The 24,317-nt window shown below is 32.7% G+C and overlaps 1 protein-coding gene across 2 annotated transcripts in view; it reads right to left on the reverse strand.

Moving 5' to 3' along the window:
- Nucleotides 1-24,317, reverse strand: part of LOC110995215 (protein slit) — a 107,287-nt gene that overhangs the window by 21,275 nt on the left and 61,695 nt on the right. For both annotated transcript variants that reach the window (XM_045633645.1, XM_045633644.1), the window contains 5 exons: nucleotides 4,874-5,017; nucleotides 3,220-3,381; nucleotides 3,000-3,070; nucleotides 2,148-2,292; nucleotides 620-763 (listed from right to left, as the gene is read on the reverse strand). In XM_045633645.1, coding sequence (XP_045489601.1) covers nucleotides 620-763; nucleotides 2,148-2,292; nucleotides 3,000-3,070; nucleotides 3,220-3,381; nucleotides 4,874-5,017 — 666 coding nt within the window. The remainder of the gene's footprint in view (nucleotides 1-619; nucleotides 764-2,147; nucleotides 2,293-2,999; nucleotides 3,071-3,219; nucleotides 3,382-4,873; nucleotides 5,018-24,317) is intronic.

The raw sequence follows: 24,317 nt of genomic DNA on the forward strand, positions 1-24,317 counted from the left end.
TGTGATTTCCATTTACCTCCTTCTCTATATCCATACAAAATATCTATCAAACAAATAAAAGTAAAATTTTCTTTCGAAAAATGCAACCATTCCATTAGTATTTTCTTATGACGTTGTCACTTTCAACTAGTAAACCGATTTTCAGTTCAGTATATAATGCTTTATCTATAGTATAATCTGTAACAACCTATCTTTTCTCAAATAAAGCACAAAAATAATAATAAAAATATCACACTTCTAATTATTCGAATTCGAGAAAATTAAAAAAAACATGCTTTCATAGCGTGGGCGAGTATCTATATCATAAGTTTATGTATATAATTCGTAATAATTCTAAATAACTTAACATTTTGACATTATGTTAAATTAATTGTGCGGCTTTTTATAATTAATCTATTTAATAGTACCCCTATCTTCGCAAATAAATGATCTCATTCCATTTCACAGATTTCCTATTAGATTGACAAATCATCAGACACATACAGTAATCTTTATTTATTTATTTTTGTTATGTGTGTTTTTGTATAAGGCAATAAAGGATAAATAAATAAATAACTAAATAATCTGAGGCTCAGACCTAAAAAGCTTGTTACGCCACCGATGTTTATCAAAAACTTACAGCGAAGTAAGATGAACTAGTCCATTAAAGGCATCTCCGGCGATGTCAGCTATCTTGTTGTTGGAGAGATCGATCCTGGCAACTCGCTTTACTGATGAAAACGCGCCAGCTGCAACTTCTGTTAGCTCGTTGTTTTCCAAGCGTCTGAAAGATTAATTCAATTTAATACTGAAATATTTATTTCACTGGGATTAGGTATCGAAATAATTATTTATTTATTTATTTAATTATAAGTAGTCTAACATCTTCCCATCTTCCTTCTTTTCTTTTCTCCATGGGAAGATGATATTAAAAAGGTGGCAGGAGCTACATGGATGAGGAAAGCAAGAGATAGATCTTTGTGGAGAACACTTGGGGAGGCCTATGCTGAAAAGCAAGACAATCAAGAAACCGCTTTCTAATAGGATATAATATGACAATATTTACATTTTCCTTAACAAAATTTCGTTCATCACAATCACAAATGTATTAAATAATTTTTGTTTGTTTGTGCCCTTTTTTAAATCTTTTTATTGTTAAATATATCATGTATTCCATATTTGGCTATATTCTCAGTGTATTTGTATGTCATTATGTATAATTTATGTTAGCTGTAGGAGTACTAAATAAATAAATAAATAAGTATAAGTAGTATATAAAGTAAAAATAAGGTAAAATACAAGATTAACTACTATAGGCTTTAACAAATAATATAACTTTCCAGCTCACTCACGTACAATAAAAGAGGTCCGCTAACCCATGTCCTATGTATTTAGTTAACTAAAGCACCGAATCATATGAGCCCATTTCAGGTTAGTCCTAGCTGTGGGCCCATGAAGTAACGGCAGAGGATGACGCTTGCTGACGTACCCATCAGGCAATTGAACCTCTCAATACCTTTTCATTAGAAGAGTAAAGTAAAGCCATTATTAGTATCTTTTACTAATTATGGATTTGTTTGTTCCTTAATATTAAATATATATTTTAATTTACCAACCAATCAATCTTACAACTGTGCTTTATGTGTATTCCTTTTTGGCTTTTGTGTGTAATGTTTGGATATTGCTTAGTGATTATTTATTTATTTTTATTTATTCAGAAGATTCACAACACAATACAAAAATAGATGAATATATATATATATATATATATATATATACATAACAATATGGGCCAATTATAAATCTTCACAAATAGTTAATATTTTATATATATTTAATATATAACAAGAAGGTACCTAAACACTTTTAGTGTTAAACAAAACAATAAAAAGAAAAACAGAATTTAATTTGTTGACAATGAAAATGAAGTCAATACATTTCATTCATCCTGGTTAAAATAATTTTGTACCAGAGCTCTCCTTGCTGCCTCCACACTCCAAGCGAACATATCATCCATCGTTAAGTTATTAAATTTGTTTGCTGCTCTAACCATAAAGTTCCTCCCTCTATAATTTGTGTTTACTCTCGTTTTAGCTGTAGGAATACTTAAATAAATAAAATAAAAATAAATAAATAAATAAAGTAAATAAGCCAATATTGATACTTACATTTCAGTAGCTCTGTGTGGAATATTGTCTGGCAGCCGTGTGAGCATCTTCTCCCGACAGTCCACAGTCCCATCACCAGCGCATCGGCAAGCGGCAGGACATCGCGCCTCCGATGAGCATTCTGATGTTATAGCACTCGCTGGACCTGATGTTATAATCATAAATTATTTTGCAAAGAATGTGGTACATTCGAATGTTTAATTATAAAAAAAACGTTGGCACTAGGGGACTGCAATTATAATTATTTATGCAGTATTATTTGTTTGATAATAATTCAATCAACTATTCTACCAGATTCAGACTAACACGCCTGCCTGACACTAACTCGTGCCGTGTTTAAGCTATCGCATCTCGTCAGAGAGATGTGAATACGAAGTATGCGTTCTGTCCCACTCTAACGCACCTGCGCTAAGTCACCGATCATGCCAGACCGATAAGAGACGTAATATGCGTTGTGTCCCGCTCTAACGCGTATTGGCCGCACCTATATTACGTCATCGTGTGTTAGGTTTACTTTCGTTATGGGATTTCTTGTTTCAGTACGCCGCGCTCAAAGCCCGCGATAAAATCTATGCAATAGCTTAAAATCACCACAGGATATAATATATAAAATAGGCGTGCAATCATATTAATTATCAGTTACTTGATGTTAAGTGTTAAGCCCATAGATAATTTTACATATGAAGGACCCTAAGACGAATTAGTTTCGTCCAAATTCTTCAGCTCAGCTGGTATTAAACCATCTTCTCTGAACATGTTAAATCCTTCATCATCTCTACACAAAACCAAGGGATCAAGCTGCTCGGATTGCTCTTTATTGAATAAGGTAATAAATAGTAATTGGTTTCTTACCAGAACATACAAGTTCGTGAGGCTCTATTTCGCTGAGGAACGCACCACGCAGGGCCGCAGGCGATTGGCATCTGCAATAAATTCAATTTATGATCTTCCAAAAAAAAACTATCACCCACGAATGCTTCATCTCAGAGAAACTATATGAATTTCATGTCCAGCCATACGAATGGCCATCCAGCCATACGAATCCAGGACACGGCCATGTCTCCAAAGTTACCTGGCCCCCACGCCCATGACACCAGCGGCCCGAACTGCGGCATTGAGCCGCGCAACTCGGCAATCACAAACAATGGGATTGTCAGCCAATCGCAAAGCATGAAGACGCGCGACCAGCGCTGCCTCCACTGACAGTGATGTCAGATTGTTGTTGCTCAATGTCCTGGAATGGAAATCAGAAATTTTATTTTTATCTTATATCTTTAAACGAGCAATTCTTGTATATCTTAATATATATATTTCTTGTGTGCGTGTGTATGTGACTGAACTCCTCCTAAACGACTGGACCGATTTAGACGAAATTTTTTGTATGTGTTCAAGGGGATCTGGGAATGGTTTAGATTCACAATTTTGTCCGCTGGACAATGTTTTTTTAATTAATTTTCAATTTATTAGTTGTTGTTGATTTTGGAATGTTTTACATTGGATCGGACAGACGGCGCTACCATCGCAGTGTTAAATTTTAAATAATATTCTAATTTTAATTTTAGTCTGTCCCGAAATTTAAAAAAAGTTTTGTTATCATTGTGTTATATCGTGTGTGACCATGTGCTGGATCGTTAGATATTGTCATAACATTTGAAGAATAATTTTCATCAAAATGGCTTATTAAAAATTGAAATTTTGAAATTAAAGACGTGTAGCCTGTCTACACGTCTGTCAGATCCGCTAGTATATATATATATATATATATATAATTGGAATCTCGGGATCGGCTCCAACGATTTTCATGATTTTTACGGGGGGTTTCGGGGGCGATAAATCGATCTAGCTGGGAATAAATGATAGAAAATAACAAAAAGGTGGTGTTTGAGTAGTTCCAATTTAAACTGAAAAATGAATCTTTCTGACATCTATCGGCGAATAATAATACTATTTTTGTTAAATTGATTTAACGATACAACAACACTATAGCTATTCCAGCATATATAATCTATATTGTTCATATTTCATCATTTTATTAGTATGTAACTCGTACTTCTATATAATATCCAAAAACACAATTTATAAAAAAATAAAAATACCGGCCATCCAGGTACTTTTATTTATTTCGAAAGATGTACAGCTTATAACTAACTTACTAACTGATACTTATAATATTATATTTATGCCATAAACAAATCTTTACATATAGTACTGATTCTATATAGCCTAGTAAGTATTTATTCTATCTATTCACTATTTATTCCATTGAGGAGCTCAGAAGTTATAGCTCTCCTTGCCGACGCCACACTTGACGCGAATAGGTCAATATCGCAAGTTAAACTGTTAAACTTATTAACCATAAAGCTGTTCTCTCTGTAATTGATGGTAACTTTAGCATGCTGCAGCATGGGTGGCACATTGTACGATAGAGTGAGACAGCATGCCACAGCATGCTATCGCGCGCTTCAGCGTTCCGGAGTCTCCCTGCCGACCGTTGCATTTTGTCCGTGATGCCGATCACCTCGAGGATTCGCGCGCTATCGCATTATGCTTTCTGTCTCGGTCTAGCAAATGGCAGTTCTAAGCGACAGAAAGAGAAAGGACGACGGTAAAAGGCGATTCTGTGCTGCCAGATGTGGTCCAACCCTTAGACGTAAGCCTCAGGTTTCTATAATAAAACACTTATTATATTTAATAAGTACTATTGTACTAGGAAATAATAAACTTACAGGTATTGCAGACTTTTGAGGTGTTCCAACGCTTTGTCGTCGATGCATTTTATCTGATTCCATCCCAGGTGTAACGACTTTAGTGCTGTAAGACCTCGAAACGTTCGTCGACTGATCGCTGACAGGTCATTACGGCTTAGGTCTCTGGAACACGAGGGAATTATAACTTAAAAGATGTTTTAATTATATATCTGGATCGCTGCAGGCTATTGGAGATCTGATAGCATTAAAATATAGAATGTTATATATATTGCGAAGGACAGAGGTCGGAAGAAAGACTCGTAAAAAGGTGCTTATAACTAAATAAAAATAGGTTAAAACACTTTTTAAGTTAAACGGTTTTATGTTAAACATACATTGCAATGTTTAAGATAAATGTACTAAAAACCAAAAAATAATAAAATAGATACAGTCGTAGGAATTATCAACATATGTATAGACTAGACTAAAATAAAACTGGGGAAGAAAGAATAAATAAAACAAACGGGGTGAGCTAAATAAAACCGTTTAAAAACAAATATTTGGTGTGAATTGTATTTATACAGGTTTTTAGACATTTTAAATCTAATTCTAAATACATGTTAATAATAATGTGCGTGCGTACACATGTCAAAAGTGAAACTTCTTTGTAAATTAATTATTACTGAGGTAAAAGCCCCAATAGATGATCATGTACCAGTATATGATCACTCCATTTGTATATTTATATGCACATTGTATACTTGCTAATTAATAAATAAATAAAAAATCTGCGTTTACTGCCCAAGACGTTGTGCGAAAGAATTGCCATCTAAAGTTCTAATATGTACTAAACGAATACATCGGCCAATAGCGTGTTATCAATCGCCCTTTCTCACTCTCTCTCAATCGCTCTCTCTTTCTTCGACAAAAACGCTGCACATCTCATGACGTCATCCGTAAAAAATAACCTCATGCGCCTAAAGAAGTTTCACTTCAGAAATTGAGAATTGGGGTGTAAACTTCTTTGTAAATCTAATAATTAAATTAAATTTTTAATTAAATTTTCCTTTTACCTTAGTAATTATTAATTTATAAAAAAAATAACTTTTTACATGTGTACTTTGTCCGTCCGCACTTTTTGTTTGATGCTTTATATTATACTATCATCATTACTCAGTCTGTTCTCACACTATCCTAAAAATCACTAGGAATCAAAATCCGCCTTGACAAGTGGCAATTTCAATTTGAAAAATAATGTGTATAAAATTGGTACAATTTTTTTTATAGAACAGGGGGCAAAGAGGCAGGAGGCTCACCTAATGTTAAGTGATACCGCCGCCCATTGACACTCAATGCCAGAGGGCTCGCGAGTGCGTTGACGGCCTTTTAAGAATTGGTACGCTCTGTTTTTGAAGGACCCTAAGTCGAATTGGTATAAGAATGTTACTAATTACGCGTGAGCTTAGAAGTCACAAGTCTCAGCAATCAAACTAAATAAATATCTTTCATATTTCTAGCATATTCTATGTATTTAATAGCTTTTAAATATCTACCTAAGGGAGCATGAGTTCCAAATATCTGCAGCTGAATAATTAATAAGACCGCCGGCGTTCAACCCGAAAACGAATATCAGGGAGGAGGCATTACCCATATTATAAACACGAGTTTGTTACTATAGACGGATGTTTGTTACTCTTTTACGTAAAAACAACTGAATGGATTTTATTTAAACTTTACAGTAATATATGAGCAGTGTTGGCCTAGTGGCTTCAGAGTGCGACTCTCATACCTGAGGTCGTAGGTTCGATCCCCGGCTGTGCACCAATGGAGTTTCTTTCTATGTGCGCATTTAACATTTGCTGGAACGGTGAGGGAAAACATCGTGAGGAAACCGACATGTCTTAGACCCAAAAAGTCGACGACGTGTGTCAGGGACTGGAGGCTGATCACCTTCTTGCCTATTAGATTTAAAAATGATCATGAAACAGATTCAAAAATCTGAGGCCAAGACCTAAGGCGGTTGTAGCGCCACTGTTTTTTTTATTTACAATAATATACTTCATACATTAGACTAAAATATAGGATTTGGTCCCATTCGTCGTCGACACCCTTGGTCCGTGGGGTCCTAGCGCTCAAAGGCTTTTTAGGAAAATATCAAAAAGGTTAGTCGACATCACAGGAGAACGAAGAGCTGGCAGCTACCTCGCACTAAGAATTAGTCTAGCTATTCAAAGGGGGAACGCTGCCAGTATCTTCGGAACCTTGCCCAAAGGGACTCCTTTTAATAATATATTTTAATTATTATATTTTAAGGTTAGGAATAAGGTATATTTGAATTAGATTATCATGATTCATGTCTCTTTTTACTTTTTGTTTTTTTTTTATGTATCCTACCTATATCAGTTTAATTTATTTTTAATTTTATTTTTTTTTGTTTCTGTTAAGTATGTTTTTTCCTTCTTATTGTATTTGTAATATGTATTTTTGCAATTCTTGTTGCATTGTTTTTTTAATTTAAAGTCTCTCACATATAGGCTACATTTAATAAATATAATGTGTAAATTGTCAAAAATGCCAAGTAGAAAAAAATCAACCATCTGCGAGATATTCTGGCATGCGCTGCCAAAACCGCTAGAGTTACATGTAATGTATGATGGAAATGTTTATCTTAAATAGTTCTAGAAAAAACCCGCCACAGTATATATCTTATGAGTAAGCCATTATAGCCAAAATACTGAACCATACAATAAAAATTGATAATTTCTAATGCACATTTGATAGTTATAAATTTATTAATAACTGTAATGTAGGTATGTATTCAATCTGTTTTCTGTTTTTGTACCTAAATGTAAAAATAAAATAAATGTGGAATTGAATTGGTAAATAAATATATATTTCCCACTCTACCAAACCCCATTTAGAAGCGATACCGTATTCTTTATTTGACGCTTATAGGCCGCCTCCATTTTCCACAGCCGCGTTACTCTCTGTCTGAAATCTATTAGGCCACTGCGGTATTAATATTCCAAGACAATTCCGCTCATTTCACATTCATGTTAAATTTCAATTCTAAATTAGTTCCAACTACATGTATATTTATACCAGGCTCCAGAAGATAAACCATTCCTTATATGGAAATTGTATTCGTTTTTACAACAAACTCCCAAGCGAAATTATAGAACTATCACTAAATAAATTCAAAGCCCTCGTTAAAAGTAAATGAATTAATAAAGCCTTTTATAAATGTGACGAATACCTAAATGATCCTAATCCTTGGCATTGATTTGCTCCAGTTCAAACAATTTGTATTAAAAACTTGGCGATTGAAAAGAGTGACGGAAAGTTTCTTGCCAGTTCTTCTTACCCGCTCTACGTCTTGACTTGAGAACTGGTTGTAAATGTAAATTGACAATTAATTTAATTTGTTTTTCTTGACGTTCATAAGTGTACATGTTTACCTATATGAATAAAGATATTTTTGATTTGATTTGATTTGATATATTAGGCGTCTTCTACACGGGCTACACTTTTAATGAAATATGTGGGTAGATGGCCGACTATATACCAAAAATACAAAAACATTTCAGCACATGGCTGAATGTTTGTGTCAGCAATATTTTTGCTATAGTATATGTCTTAATAATAAAAATAGTTATATGTTTACTACAATAGAACATACAATGTTAATACTCTTTATTCTTTCTACGTTATTCTTTTTTGGGAAAAGCGATACTTTTCTTTAATAAAATCACTTATAACGGCTATCGTATAGCGAGACAGCGATAATATGCCTGAGAAATATAGCAGAATTTTCGATTGTATAGCGATTGTTTCGGCCATACTAATAATGCATAGTTTTTTTTAAATAGATAAAAAATTATCGGGCTTATGGGATACTGTCCTCAGTGCTAGTGGGCTCGCGAGTGCGTTGCCGGACTTTTAAGAATTGGTATGCTCTTATCTTGAAGGCCCCTAGGTAGAATTATCAGACATTAACAGAAAACCGATAAGAATTGTTTTTAAAATATCGGTTTTACAATCACTAATAAATAGTGCAGGGTTTGGACAACTTGTCAAATAGTCGATGAGGGTTCGCGAAGCAGGTGACACAAATGTCGGAGTCGAACACAAAAGTGTGAATTATTCCTCTTGAGTACTCCAAAGTATTGTGTTTTGAGAGCGCTATTAGTCTTTGTGTCGCCTTCTTCGAGTGCGCAAAATGGCGGTTCTAAAGCTTAGACACACTGTGTAACCGCAAAACCGCATAGGAATTTTTTACACAATTAATGAAATTGAAATTAAAAAAAAATGGGTTTGTCGCCATACAGCACATTGGGTGCCGAATACTCGGATCCGAGAGCTGAAATGGCAAAGTTATAGAGTTTGAATTTAATAAAGAAGATATTTTAAATTTTACAGTTTTCTTAAACCAAACAAAATAGTGTAAGGACAACACAACACATTGTATATGTGTAAGTTGTCTTAATTAATTACTAAAGTTGGTAAAACTCAAGTTTGATTTTAGCATTTTAATATAGACATTGCTTCACACACCGCTTTCTCGCCCTATCTTACGTCCTGCCAAATTTGTCAAACTTCATACGAAAAAATCTAGATTTAAGTTTACTTTGTTTATTACAGTTCACCATGTCATACATAATGCTATATTTACAGTATATATTATAAGATATCTTTTCCTATCTAATTCATGACAATTATGGTAAATAAAATGTCCGCGAAAATGGAGGACACCGTGAGCAATTTCTGCAAAAACCCTACATCTTTTAGTCGATACCAACTCCGGGGAAATAAATACAGATAACACAACATTTTCTGCAGCTGTAATACGTTTTGACATTTAACACCTTTGTCTTCAGTCACCGTGACCACGCACGCTGTAAAGCACGCGAAACGTCGGTTTAAATTTAAAATTATGTACAAATAATTATAAGTTTAAATACAATAATACATAACTATAATCCGTTAAAAGTGTTTTTCTTTAAATAAAATGTGCCAAAATTTTTGTACTGTGTTAAATTTCAAAATATTTGTTGTGACATATTAAAACTAAATTAACAAAATATTTTTTTTATTAAAAGTACACTTTTAACAAGCATATTACAAATAAGATTATATATATTCAAGATAAGAATGCTTGGAAACATGCTAGTCCTGCTTGTTGGTTGGTTGCTGATCTAATTTTACATATTTGTTTTTTGTTTTATAATACACTGATTTATTGTTTTAATTACTCGTTAATGTACAATATTCTACTGTTTCGATATTTGTAAATATGTGAGGAACATGTATACTAACAATGCAATAATAGACCTGTATAGTAGTTTTATTCTAGGAATATATTGTCTTCACATATAATTATTTAACTAATGTATACAAATATTGTAAATCATATTTTAAAAGAGTAAGCATGGAGTTTCTCGCCAATTCTTCTCCACACAAAACTACCGTTTGGAATAAAACAGCGGATTATTTTATATATTTTGCTAGAAAGAAACACAAATAACACAATATATATAAATTACAAGGGATGCAACGGGCGGCCTTATCGCTAACAAGCGATCTCTTCAAGGCAACCCTAGTAAGAAAAGAAAACAATAATTTAAAAAAATGATGAGTGCGGATTAGGTATCAGATAGGCAATTACATTTTTTTTAAATTGATCATCCCATTTCATTGATGCCCTAGATGATTTAAATGTCAGAAAGTCACACTACGCACCAGCTTTACACAAAAACAGCGCGGTTAAAACCCGCAACGGTTTAGCCACAGTGTGTCCTTAGCCCTATTTAACCCACGTTTAAATTTAAGAACCCTTTGATAACTATTTGTTAGGTGAGAAACTAAGGGTGCAATAGTGGGAAAATCCGCCAAATGGTAGAAGTACAAAGAGATAATTACATATTAATGAGGAACTGTTTAATATATATTTTATAAAAAAAAAATAATCAGTGGCTTTTTGGGTGGTCCTCAGATTCCTGTATCTGTTTCATGATTTGTCGATATCATGGGCAAGTCAACAAGTCCACTTTTTAGTCTAAGGCAAGCCATTAGCCAGTTTCCTAACGAGGTTTTTCTTTCAGAAAATTAAATCAATTTTTTTATATGTAGGTTAAGAATATTGTAAATATATTATATTTGTATGCTATATTTTAATTTAAGTATTTAACATAAATATTCGTTTTAGATTTATACCATTTATAATATAATTTCCACAAAGACGTTCGAATCGTTTATGATCAAAATATAATGTGTAAGAATGACAATTTACACATAAAACTTGACACGTTGACGTCTGGGCGCCATCTTGTCTAGAACAGCATTTTGGCGGTTTTCTTCCATTCATATATTTTATTATGGTACTTTCCTTAACGATGATATTTCGAAATATTTTAAATAACGATTCGAAATATAGCAATGCCAGCATTAAAGGTGACCACATACCATATTTTAAAATGTATTTTTGCTTTCTATATTATATCTTATTATTATTATGTAGGTTAAGAATATTGTAAATGCATTATACATGTGTGTTAGAAATATAATAGGTTTTTTTTATAAGGAAAAAATAATAAATAATTTTTAGATTATGTATTATGAAGGTTTTTGATTCTATATCTATTTTTATCAGATTTGGTTATATTGCACTTAACCCATATTTATTTTTTAGTTTTTCTTACTAGTGTTGGCTGGAATAGATCGCTTGTTAGCGACAAGGCCTCCCGTTGCGTTATGTAGTGTTATTTGTTTTTCTGCAAATGTAACGGAGTGTACACAAATAAATATTAATTTAGTTAACATCTTTATATTTTATAATAAATAGTTTTAGTATATTTCACTGATTACACGAGTAGCAATTATGTTTACAAAGTAATTCTACCATTAATAAACTTTAATCAATTATTTTCCACTTCTAAAACAATAAAGCTCAAACAAAACTCATTAGCGTTCCTCGTTTCCGGTAAGATGGCCGCACTTCCGGCGCTCAGTCTACAGGACTTCCGGTCCCTCTTACGGGAATGACGCTCATTTTATTTCTCTTTACGTATTGAGTGTAATTTTAAATTGTATAAAAACATTTTAGCTTATTTAATATTTGTAATTTTTTGATTGTGTTTAGAAAGCATTCTTTTTATCTTTAATTTTTGGGTTATTTTTTATTTAGTTTAATATTATATATTTCTACATAATTGTAACTTAATATTGATACAAGCCACCTATTGCCTCCCAAGTAACTTGTAATTACTTTTAATGTATATAATAAATACATTGGAATTAAAACATATTTTTTTATTTTTGCCAATTCTCTGGAGAACTCTTGGGTCGTGACTTTAAATGCACTGCTAATTTTTTTTTTATAGAACAGGGGGCAAACGGGCAGGAGGCTCACCTGATGTTAAGTGATACCGCCGCCCATGGACACTCTGCATGCCAGAGGGCTCGCGAGTGCGTTGCCGACCTTTTAAGAATTGGTACGCTCTTTTCTTGAATGACCCTAAGTCGAATTAAAGATATAATGCACTTGGTACTGGTGGCCAGAGCTGGTGCCTTTAATTAGTGTCTACATTTGAGGCCCACAGCCTAAAACTCCCAAGGAAACACAATCTAACTTGGAGGCAACTGTTACCTTGCCCATGAACGTGAGGCCTCTATATGATTTGTAGAAGTCTAGAATTTGTCAGGTCAAATTTACGACTATTTGATAAGCAATGTTGCAATGCAATGCAGAGGAGTGCTGGCCTAGTGGCTTCAGTGTGCGACTCTCATCCCTGAGGTCGTAGGTTCGATCCCGGGCTGTGCACCAATGGACTTTCTTTCTATGTGCGCATTTAACATTTGCACGAACGGTGAAGGAAAACATCGTGAGGAAACCGACATCTCTTAGACCCAAAGAATCGACGACGTGTGTCAGGCACTGGAGGCTGATCACCTACTTGCCTATTTGATTTAAATTGATCATGAAACAGATTCAGAAATCTGAGGCCAAGACCTAAAGAGGTTGTAGCGCCACTGATTTATTATTATTTATTTATTGTTAAGAAATAGAGATCCTTGTTATCGGTGAAGTTCTCCCCTCTTGGTCTGTCTTACAATCTTTTTTTTTATAGAACAGGGGGCATACGGGCAGGAGGCTCACCTGATGTTAAGTGATACCGCCGCCCATGCCAGAGACACTCAATGCCAGAGGGCTCGCAAGTGCGTTGCCGGCCTTTTCTTTTTTTTAAATTTTTTTTCCCGTTAATTGTTATTCCATAAGAGAGAGAGACCCTACTGTCCATATTCTTCCTATACTTAACGACTGCTGATAGAACTTTGCTATCTGAAATTAAATAAAAAAATCTAACGCGCCAAACTGCTTGTAATAGCGTCGGCGTCTGAATATTACGAAAAATTCGTTCAAAAATGTTTTTGTAAAGGATATGTACTCAAGTCGGCTAATTAAATCTAGCATCCCTATTACATCAGTCATGCGTCACTGCAAAGCTTTGTAGATGACAATTGACATCGCTGTCAGTCAACTCAGACTCTGTCTGAGTTCATGACAGGATGGAAAATTCGTGTTTTTTAAAGTTTATAAAAAGTAGTTTTAAAAGTGTTAGGCTTAAAATAACTTGTAATAATCAGTTATTTGTCAAACAATTGACAAAAATATTGACACAAGGTCACAGATTAGTCGGTAGTCTAATACTGTGGAGTTTCATTTCATCAGAGAGTGTTATTGATTGAATAATATAATATGTATGCATTATACATATTTGTTAATATATATAAATTAAGAATGATAATTATAACAAAACCATGGCGTTTATTTTCTTGTTTGTGACATTATAGAGACGACATTAGAGTGGTACGACGCTATATTGTCTAGAGAAGCGTTTTGGCGGGTAAAATAATAAATCGTAATCTTATCTCAAAAAAAAATAATTCTCCAGAAATATAAATCATTAATAAATATTTCATCTTTAATGGTTTTTAAAAATTGTCAAACAACCTATAAATATTCTGTGTTCAATAATTGATTTTTCAATAACATTAGTAACATTAGTAATGATTAATTTGGTGAATTTTTGATAATAATAATAATCTTTATTTATTTTTTCACAAAACTTCATACAAATTGTTTAATAATTATTTAATATTAATATTCATACATATATTAATCTTTCCTTTATTGCGCAATTAAGAAGGCAATCACGTTTCAGTTAAAATATTGAATTGCGGCCGCCATTTTGTGGCGTTCCACAAGATGGCGTTTGAGCTCTCAGCGAAATTGCCCTAATTAATTGGCTCTGAAATGTCGTGTGGGAGTATTATAATTATATTACACCAGGCTATTATTTCATAAGAGAGGTCTCAGCTTTTAGGTTATGCCATGACCTGTATTCCTCTTCGTATTTCAAGACACAAGAGAGCTGTCAAATGTCACACTTGTTGTAACACGAAAAGTTCGCGACTTCTAAGTAAATATATACTAGTAAATACCTCTTTCTCTTGATAAACTCAAAAGCAGATTGGCCTTAGAAGCTGCTTATCGAGCGTAGAACACAAAGCTCCGTTAAACGAGCTTTAAGTGTACACTATGCGACATGTTTTAAAGCGAAATTAAAAAATCTCAGATTGAAAACAATCTGAATCTTTACACTAATATTTCATATTTGATATAAGCCAAATAATAATAATAATAAAATATACATGTCTATGTTTAAAACATATCAAATAGTTTTTTAATTACATATTTCAAGTAAGTTAAAATCTTTAGATAAGCTTTAGATTTTCATACCTTTGTATGAAAATGACAGCAAAAATTTACGACCTCAAGAATCTTAGGTTGATGCACTAAACCAAAGCAGCGTCTCTATAATTCTTCTTCAAATTTAAGAGCCGGGCTCTTGTCTGATGATTAATCGCCTCTCAGTGCGGTTCTGTATTAATTTCTTGACCTCCAGGAGGTCAAGAAATTAATACAGAATATGTTTTGTGTGTACCTCAGTTTTTTCCTTAATCAGGTCTATGTAAGCCAATCCGGTCATCCTTGTCTCTCCTGCCTTGTATTCCCCTCCAAGATGGTCCGAAAGAAGTTGTCCAATCATCTTCCCTTTCCGGTTTTAGTACTTAGCAGATTTCGTTTTTCTCCGAACATCACCTCTTCATTGGTCTTCTTTCGGTCCAGCTTATCTTATTTATTTATTTATTTAAGTCTACAACATCATACATATTACGAATTCTACTGAAAATTTTATAAAATCTTATACCTAATATGTACGACAATATATGTAAACATAAGTTATGCTAAAAATAGGAATTAAAAAAAATACAATTAAAAACATAAAGAAGATAAGATAATTACACAATAAAATAAAATTACAAAGAATGTTGGTACTTAAAATAGAGAAAAAGAAAAATCATCAGCAAAACAGCGAATTACGTACGGAGCTAGTTAGCGTACCATACAACATAACAATGCTTTTTCTAAAACCGATCAGCCCACTACCGAATATATCCAGCTCCGGATAAGCTGTGTTCAATCCGTTATAGTTGCGAACTTCTTCTTATCTTCACCATTCTCCTCCAATTCTCTATAATGCAGCTCTTTATTATCCTTAGCTCTGAATATAATTTACAAAAAATGTCGTATAGTGTAGTTCAGGGGTCGCAGTTCACTTCAAGACACTTATAAGTACAACACACCCTTTGACATACGCACTATATATACCTATATAGTCTATTATGTTACCGTGAAAAATCAACATATTTGTTACGTTTTTACCATGAAGATTTTATTTACAAATTATTGTATTTCTTAACAGACTGACACTGAAAATATCGTGTGAAAATGGCCTTTTGAGTGACGAAATATACAGAAATCGAACGCCTGTAATAATAATTTATTTATTGCAAGAATATGGTACAAAATGTTAAGGTGGTAAAATCATAAGTCGTTCGCATATTCTGCCACAAAATGGCGCGCAAATTTACCTTTATTTACATTTTACATTAATAGTCAGAGTCAATTCTTATATTATCTGTATCGTATATATCATCATACTTTATTAAATTTGTATAAATTACAATGTCTCACGAAAATAAGCATTTATTGAATAGTACATTTTTTCTAAAAATAATGCAGTAAGTCGCTTTTTAAAGACTATTCGGAAGATCGTTTTTAGAGACTTTCTAAAAAGGATTTTTTAACATATTTATATTAACATTGTTATATAGGCCAGTGAAGTAACTACAAGGAGTCAAGAACATATTATCAAGAGTATTTTTTAATCGATGTATTTATTTATTTAAACCAAATGGCGCTACAACTAACTCCCAGGTTTATTTTTTTTACTTAGTGCGTTTTATTCTATTTTTAAAAAGGAATTTCCTTTATCACCTGTATGTAGAGGCCAGTGAAGTACCAGGAGGTAAGAAAATATGAAGCACTTCTTCGTGACGTTGAATACATTACTGTGTGACTCAGCATTTTCTTATAAATGCGTTATTTTTATATAATCATGACAGTAATTTACGAGTCGTGATCGTTCCACTGAACCCTGAGGTCGTAAAATTAAATTACGGTGCAATAATCTATGGTCAGGCTGATGACTTGTCTATGAATTGAAAATGATTAGATTTATAATTCACCTATAAATGCCAGTCAATGCAGTTCCCGCGGAAATTCACACAATGCACATTTACATTTGAACGAAGTTTTATTGGAAGCGGGATTGAGTTTTGTATATGCTATTTGTGCACAAAGAAATCCACAGATAAAAGATCTTTTTAAGTTCTATGATGGTCTGTGCAAATCTATGTAATCTGTGTAGATTCTTATTTATAATATTTTATTCTTCAATAAATACTATATTACGAAATTAACTATAAACGCACGAAGAACTCAAAATTTAATGGATGTATTTTTATACGGTTTTCAGTAATTAGTAGTGTGGTCCCCGAGGAAGGCTTTGATATATAATTCATTATGTATTGATAGTTGCGTACCTCTATTTAAAAAACTCAAAATTTTATATCTTCCATGTACTTATATTTTAGAGATATCCTTATTCGTGCACAGAAATATACATATTTTTAAGTATAATGTAGTCGAAGTAAGAAGTAGATATAGGCAAAAAATGAATTTAGAACTGTTTCGGAAAAACACCTTTTGTATGGCAATTAAAGTGTACAATAAATTACCGAAATAATTATAAAAGATCTTCCGATTACAGTCTTTAAAAAGCGACTTAGTGCATTACTTTTGGAAAAATTGACTATTCAACAAATGATTATTTGCGTGAGACATTGTAATTGATAAAAATTTAATAAAGTAACTAATAATGTGAAATGTAAATTAAGATAAATTTGCACGCCATTTTGTGGCAGAATATGCGAACGACTTACGATTGTACCACCTTAACATTTTGTACCATATTCTTGCAATAAATATATTATTATTATTATTATGGTTTTTATGTATATTTATTCAAATAAATGAATTCTTAAAGTCACAAAATGCTTGTTCTTAAGAATTCAATTTATTTTCCCTCTGCAGTATTTGTGCAGAGTTCCCTACTACATGCAACCTTTCAATTCCTTAGGGAACAAGACGTTCCCCAAAACAATTCACAATTTGAATATTATATGACATTTTCAAACAAATGTCAAAGAATTTCCTTTTTATAAAGAAAACATTTGCTAGAAATGGCATACATTTCTTAAGTCTACATATATAATATAGGTATAACAGAAACTATAACATTATTGAAATAACTGTAGCGTAAAAACTGTTTAGTTGTTAAAACTGTTAAATGCGCACATAGAAAGACCATTGGTGCACAGCTGAGGATCGAACCTACGACCCTCAGGTATGAGAGTCGCACGATTATTATGTTAAGGTTTTAATAAACACTTTATTAGTTAATTACTTTTTTTTAATATATAAAAAAACAAGCCTGCGAGACGCCCATAAAAGTAATCCCAGCCCATAAACACCCACTTTTAGATACGTGGCCGGCCTTTAAGGGAGTACGTTCGAATTTTGAATTGTTGGAGGTCGTATCTCTCAGGGAAGACGCCAAAGAAAATGCCTTGTGAAATGTACTGTAGAAGATTTCCAGTCATCAAGAAAATATGTGTCACTTAAGACATAGCTGAACCAGACCAATGACAGGAGAACCAAATTGAGTTCCGGTATCGGCGCTAGTCCCCCACATTTCGAAACTGCTCAGTTCTCAGCGCATAAATCAATGTCACCAAACGATGGCACAAGACAACAATTTGGTGTGAGTGATGTACCATTATCGATAACCAAAATAATACTTTTATTTAAAAAAAATCGGATGTAAAGTCGATTTACTGATGATAGTTGACCGTGACGTCATAAGAAAATACTGATGGAATGGTTGCATTTAAAAAAAAATTGTTGTTTGATAGATATTTTGTATGGATATAGAGGGGGTAAATGGAAATGACAATTGAATTGATCACGTTACATTTATTTGTACGCATAAATGACTTATGTCATTTTTTTTGTCAATTGCACTCACACACATAATTTGCCTCTTTGTCGCTTGCACTTCAAGCCTTAAATGGAACGCCTCAGAGCGAGGTAACGCCGCATACGTCATGTTTTTTCTTGGCACTCTTTTTTAAAAGAAAGAAAGAAACTTTATTAGACATAATAAATCTAATAAAGTTTTCTTATATAAGTTATAGTGCACTGGCCCCCACATTAGTATTCCCTATGTTGTAGGCAGCCTTTTCCTTTTCACATGTAAACTGTATTTAACTTAATGATTTCTACATAACACATTCATATTCAAACTATTTGTACAATTAGAATATTTTCTGTATCAGCATAGACAGGTTAACAAGATATTGTTTGAGATTTTTACTGAGTCTTGATATGTTGTGTTTGATGAAGTCAACAATTATTTAGTCATATCACACACGACATCACAGGAGAACGAAGAGCTGGCAGCTACCTCGTACAAAGAATTAGTCTAGCTATTCAAAGGGGGAACGCTGCCAGTATCTTCGGAACCTTGCCTAAAGGGACTCCTTTTAATAATATATTTTAAAATTAGTTATTAGGTACAATTAGAATTAACTACAATTATATGTACACTTATGAACGTCAAACAAATATTTGCATTAAATGCTTATAATTGTACATTTACAGCCAGTTCTCAAATCAAGGGTGTAAATTAAGAAATAAAGTAAAATTCACCACATTTAAATATATAAAACAAAGTTGTGTTTGCTACACAACTTATAACTCAAGATCAACTGGAGCGATGTTAGTCTCTTTTTTGGTGGATTCTTCTCCACTCCGAATAGCAGAATAATCAAAAAGTCATAAAATATCGGATAAGTTATTAAATAACAATACATAAATTTTACGATTGCAAATAGCATGTGGTGCCATCTGTTGATAAAACTACGCATTTTACATCGAATTCGTGTCAGATCAAGATATTCTGATCTTGAGGTGAATGAGGAGATGCATATCCAGCCTTTGATCTTGATCCAAGAAATGTGTTACCACATCAAAAAATGTTATTGCAATATTGGCGCTCAAGAGAAGAGGCCTAATACTGCCATTCTTAATTCGCAATTGCAAGCAATAAAACATTTCTGTATTTACAAAAAAATTGTATTAATACAATCCTAAATTAAGTTTAAAGCTAGTCTTAATATATATAAATCTCATGTCACGATGTTTGTCCGCGATGGACTCCTAAACTACTTAACCGATTTTAAATTAAATTATTATTTGATACAATTCTAACAGATGGCGCTGTGTTCAAAGTACCAACGTTTCACATAAGCTCTCACATTAGTTCTCCTACCATTTCCCTTGAATAGTTTATTTAAAAACTTAGCCATAGCAACGCTTGGCCGAGTCTGCTAGTAATTATATAAAAGTATCTAAAACATTCAGCAGTGTTAGTTCCGGCTGAGCTAAGCTCGCCAAAACGGGCTGTTTTGGCTAGCTTAGCTGTAAAGGCCGTTAAGGCCAACAGCGAGATTCTATTAAAAAAAGCGGTGTTAGCCTGCTTTGGATCAATGGACTTTCTGTGATTCACTCGTACGAAGGAAAACATCGTGGAGAAAACTTGGCTTAAACACAAAGACGACGGCGTGTGTCAGTCACAAGAGAGCAACTATTTGCCTATTAGATTGACAAAACTTGGAACAGATGCAGAAGAGGCCTAGAACTAAAAAGCTTGTCGTGCCACTGATTTATTTGTTTCATTTATAAGATTTAGAAACACTAATAGTATAAAGCAGTGTTGGCCTAGTGGCTTCAGCGTGCGACTCTCAAACCTGAGGTCGTAGGTTCGATCTTATTAAAGCATTTTTAATGCTTTAAAAAATTATTAAAAAACATTGGTATCTTTTATTAATAATGGCCTTTTTATTCTTCCTTTATATTAAATATATCTTTGAACGAGCAATTCCTGTATAAATATATATAATTGGAATCTCGGAATCGGCTCCAACGATTTTATAAAATTTAGTATACGAGGGGTTTCGGGGGCGATAAATCGATCTAGCTTGGAATCATTTGTAGAAAATATCATTTTATTCATGCTTATTTTTTTATTAATTATATTCTGTCGGTAAGATCGAAAAATAATATTCATATTTCATCATTTTATTAGTATGTAATTCGTATTTATTATAATGATCAATGATTTTTATGACTTATAATTTAGAATTTAGTATGAATTTGGGCTTTGTTATATTTTTTGTATAAATAGGTGAAACTGTGCCTTATACTTGAATGTGTATTTTGCGTTGTATAGAATATAATTGTTTGAATATTGTTTTATGAGTAGCTGTAGAATATTTAATAAAATAAAAAGAAAATAATAAGGAAAATTAATAGAAAATTTTGATTTGGTTTCAGTTAGGTAAATTCTGAAACGTAAAAATCGTATCAAAGAATTTAGGTTAAGTTTTTGTATGACACTTTCTTTTGATGTGAAGTTTCCTGCTTCACCTTCATTATAGGCTTGATTTAAGAAATGATAAGTGTTAATTTAGAATTTTTTTCTGTGGTAGTTAAACGCCCACACCCAATAATAGACAACTTAATCCAAATATTGTCTAAAGTCATTGTAATAATTAACTTACACCAATTTTTAAAATAATAAAAAAGGTATTTGGTATGCTTTAAACATAGACATGTATGTATATTTTAATATTATTTGTACGGTTTTATTTACTTTATTTGGTTTATATTAATTATCAAATATGGGTGTAAAGATCGTAGAGATTGCATTCTATCCGTCGCCAAAAATCAATTGTCCTCGTAGGGTTTGGTTATTAGCATACAGATAGAAGATCGATCGACTGTCACGGTCTGATCTCAGATTGTTTTAAATCAGAGGTTGTGGATTAATTATTGGGTTCGGGCGAAAGCAGCCGATTCCGTATATTGCGATTATTCGCGAGAAAAGCATCAACTCTACCTCAGATCTTTAATTAGCCTCCGTGCACTAAACCCCATGGCCCAAGAGGCTAAAGAGATGGCTTCAAAGGGTACAAATAATTATATACTAAGTTTATTAAGTAAGTATTTACTTACAGTACCAGCCAGTACAGGTTGCAGAAAATAAATACTTCATTTATGGGCTAAAATACATTTATAACATGATTCCTAGTGAAATATTGGAACTGCCTTTAAACAGTTTCAAAACAAATATTTAAAAAAACATTAATGTGTAAAGATTAGTAACTACACAATGGCTACCTAAGAAACAAAAACGTGTGGCAATAGTTCTAGTTAGTTTATTTATTTATTAGTAATCCTGCTAACATAAATTATATATAATAACAAACAGATACAGTGAAAATAGCCAGAGATGGAATACATACAGAAAAATGTTTACTACAAAAAGGTTCAAAAAGTTAAATACATTTAAAAGTTTTGTTTTTGTGTCATTAAATGTGTTTATTTTTTTTGTATACGTCATGTGAAACATGGTGTGATGGTCGCAGCTTCTTACAAACGTTGTGTAAAACAAGAAGAAAATTGGCGATTAAAAAGAGTGGCGGAGAGTTTATTTTGCCAGTTCTTCTCTTCTACACCTTGATTTGAGAACTGGCAGTAAATGTAAAATTGGAAGCATTCAATGTATATTTTTTTGACGTTTATAAATGTACATTGTGTTACCTATATTAATAAATGATTTTTGACTTTTGACTTTTATTAAAACTAACTGAGTAATAACTAATTCCTGTGTGTTGTGTGATGGTTTGTGTGGTGTGCTTAAGATGGCGCTATGGATATTCTTAATACTTTTTTTAAGCCGCGATAGTTCCAAGTCAAGGATCAGTGGATAGTGGTTAATATAAAATTGTGTTGATGTGAGGAAAGTGAAAAACATGATTCCAATTCTGGTAGATAGAAATAAATTTTTTTATATACAACGTGTTATTGGGAAAGAATACTACATTTCACGTCAAGGACTTAATCCTGGATTTATTTGTCTGGAGTTAGCTGGATTAAAATATACAATGTCGCTATTCGAAGACCCATTTGCCAAATGACTTAACTAAGACAGAAGATAGAACATAGAAGAAGATAGGAAGAGAATCCTTCAGCTTCAGTGCCTAGACCTCATGGTGTTTGATTAGGAGGTGACTTCGATCACCGTTATTGGTTATACAGCGAAAACTAACATCACGAAAGTTTCAGTCATGTCAATGCAAATAATTTTTTTTTACTATATATTTATATCTAGCGTTATGGAACACATCTGCTCCACAGCGTAATGCTGAGCCAGGAAAAAACTTTTTTTATAAATTTGGCAATAATTTTGATTGATTTGCTCCAGTTCAAAGAATTTGTGCGACTCAAAACTCGCGATTAAAAGAGTGGCGGAGGCTTTCTTGCCAGTAATTATTGCCCGCTCTACGCCCTTGACTTGTGAAGTGATAGCAAATACAAAATTACAAATGATTTAACTATCTTAATATATATAACTCTCCTGTCACGATGTTTGTCCGCGATTAACTCCTAAACTACTTAACCGATTTTAAATTAAATTGGCACAACGTGAGCAGTCTGGCCCAACTTAAGAGATAGGATAGCTTAGATCTTTAATTATAGTCGCAATTTTATTTTATTGCAAATATTTGTTTATTTTTTGATACAGTTCTAACAAATGGCGCTGTGTTAAAAGAAACAACGTTTCACATAAGCTTTAATATAAGTTCTCCTACCGTTTCCCTTGAATAGTTTACTACTATGTAATATAACAAAAACCTTAGCCACAGCTTTGCCGAGTCTGCTAGTTCACCTATATGAATAAAGTATCTAAAGTTAGAGTATAAGCATTCCCTTTAGTATTTTTGTCTCTACGTCTTATTTATTCAATACAAATATATTTGTAATCCTCATTATAAGCACATGCAACGTTTAACAATCCTTTCAATTGGTTATAAAAATGGCTACCGACGATAATCTCTTCCGTCAAACATAGAGTCACGCTATCGACGTTAATATATCGTGATCCCAACACTAGCTGCGTCCTCACGTTACCATTGAACCGTATTAGCCGTGGACAGTCGCGTACAGATGTGGTTTTTTTAACTTTAAAAAAATGTTGAAAACTATAACTAAAATTAAATAAAAAAATAGGTATAAACATAAAATTGCCAAATGTTAATTGAATCACAATTAATATAAATAAGTAGTAGCTAATTACATGGCAGAAGAAAAATGAACGAAAAGAAGATTTTAAATAAATTTATAGACGATACAGATATTTTAACGCCCTTTATTTATATTTTATTTTACATAATATATATAATCGTGTTCGGTTTATTTATCGCATTTGGGTACAACATACATTTGGGAATTTCTAACATTTTGTCCAATTCCTTCGTATCCGTTTCAAATGCAATTTGTGCGCGAGTGTACATCATCCGGTAGTAAAGAATACTTGAGTTAAATGTCTGTACGATTGTACAGGGCTCTAGTAATATCATTGATTAAGACGAACCGAACCGGGTCAATTTAAATCTCTTCCTTATCTGTGTACTTGTATTTCCTTCGTAGATAACTCAAAAATTTGTTAAATCTTTCATTGACTGTCAGATTAAAAAAAAAACATAAGTGCAATTCACACGTGGTAGAAGTGAAACTTTCAAAAACAATTTTTTTATAATTAATCATATATAAATAATTCCTTTGCCACTATCTAAATGTGTGTGTTCTTTAAAAATAGTATATTATAATAACTTAAATTCTAGTGTCACAATGTCTGATACTCCACCGAAACGGCTCCAGCGAACGTTTTTTTTTGATACAGTATACAAAAACACATACAATTAATACTATTTCTTATTTTTTAGTTAAAATGTTTAGACTTGAACTCTGAGGTTTATATAGAGAAAAAATTACAGAAAAACCAAAAAAGTTTTCATTCCGGAAAACCGAATAGTCTTTCTTCTTCTTAGG

The sequence above is a fragment of the Pieris rapae genome, chromosome 24 (assembly GCF_905147795.1).
Source record: "Pieris rapae chromosome 24, ilPieRapa1.1, whole genome shotgun sequence".
NCBI classification, from domain to species: Eukaryota; Metazoa; Arthropoda; class Insecta; order Lepidoptera; family Pieridae; genus Pieris; species Pieris rapae.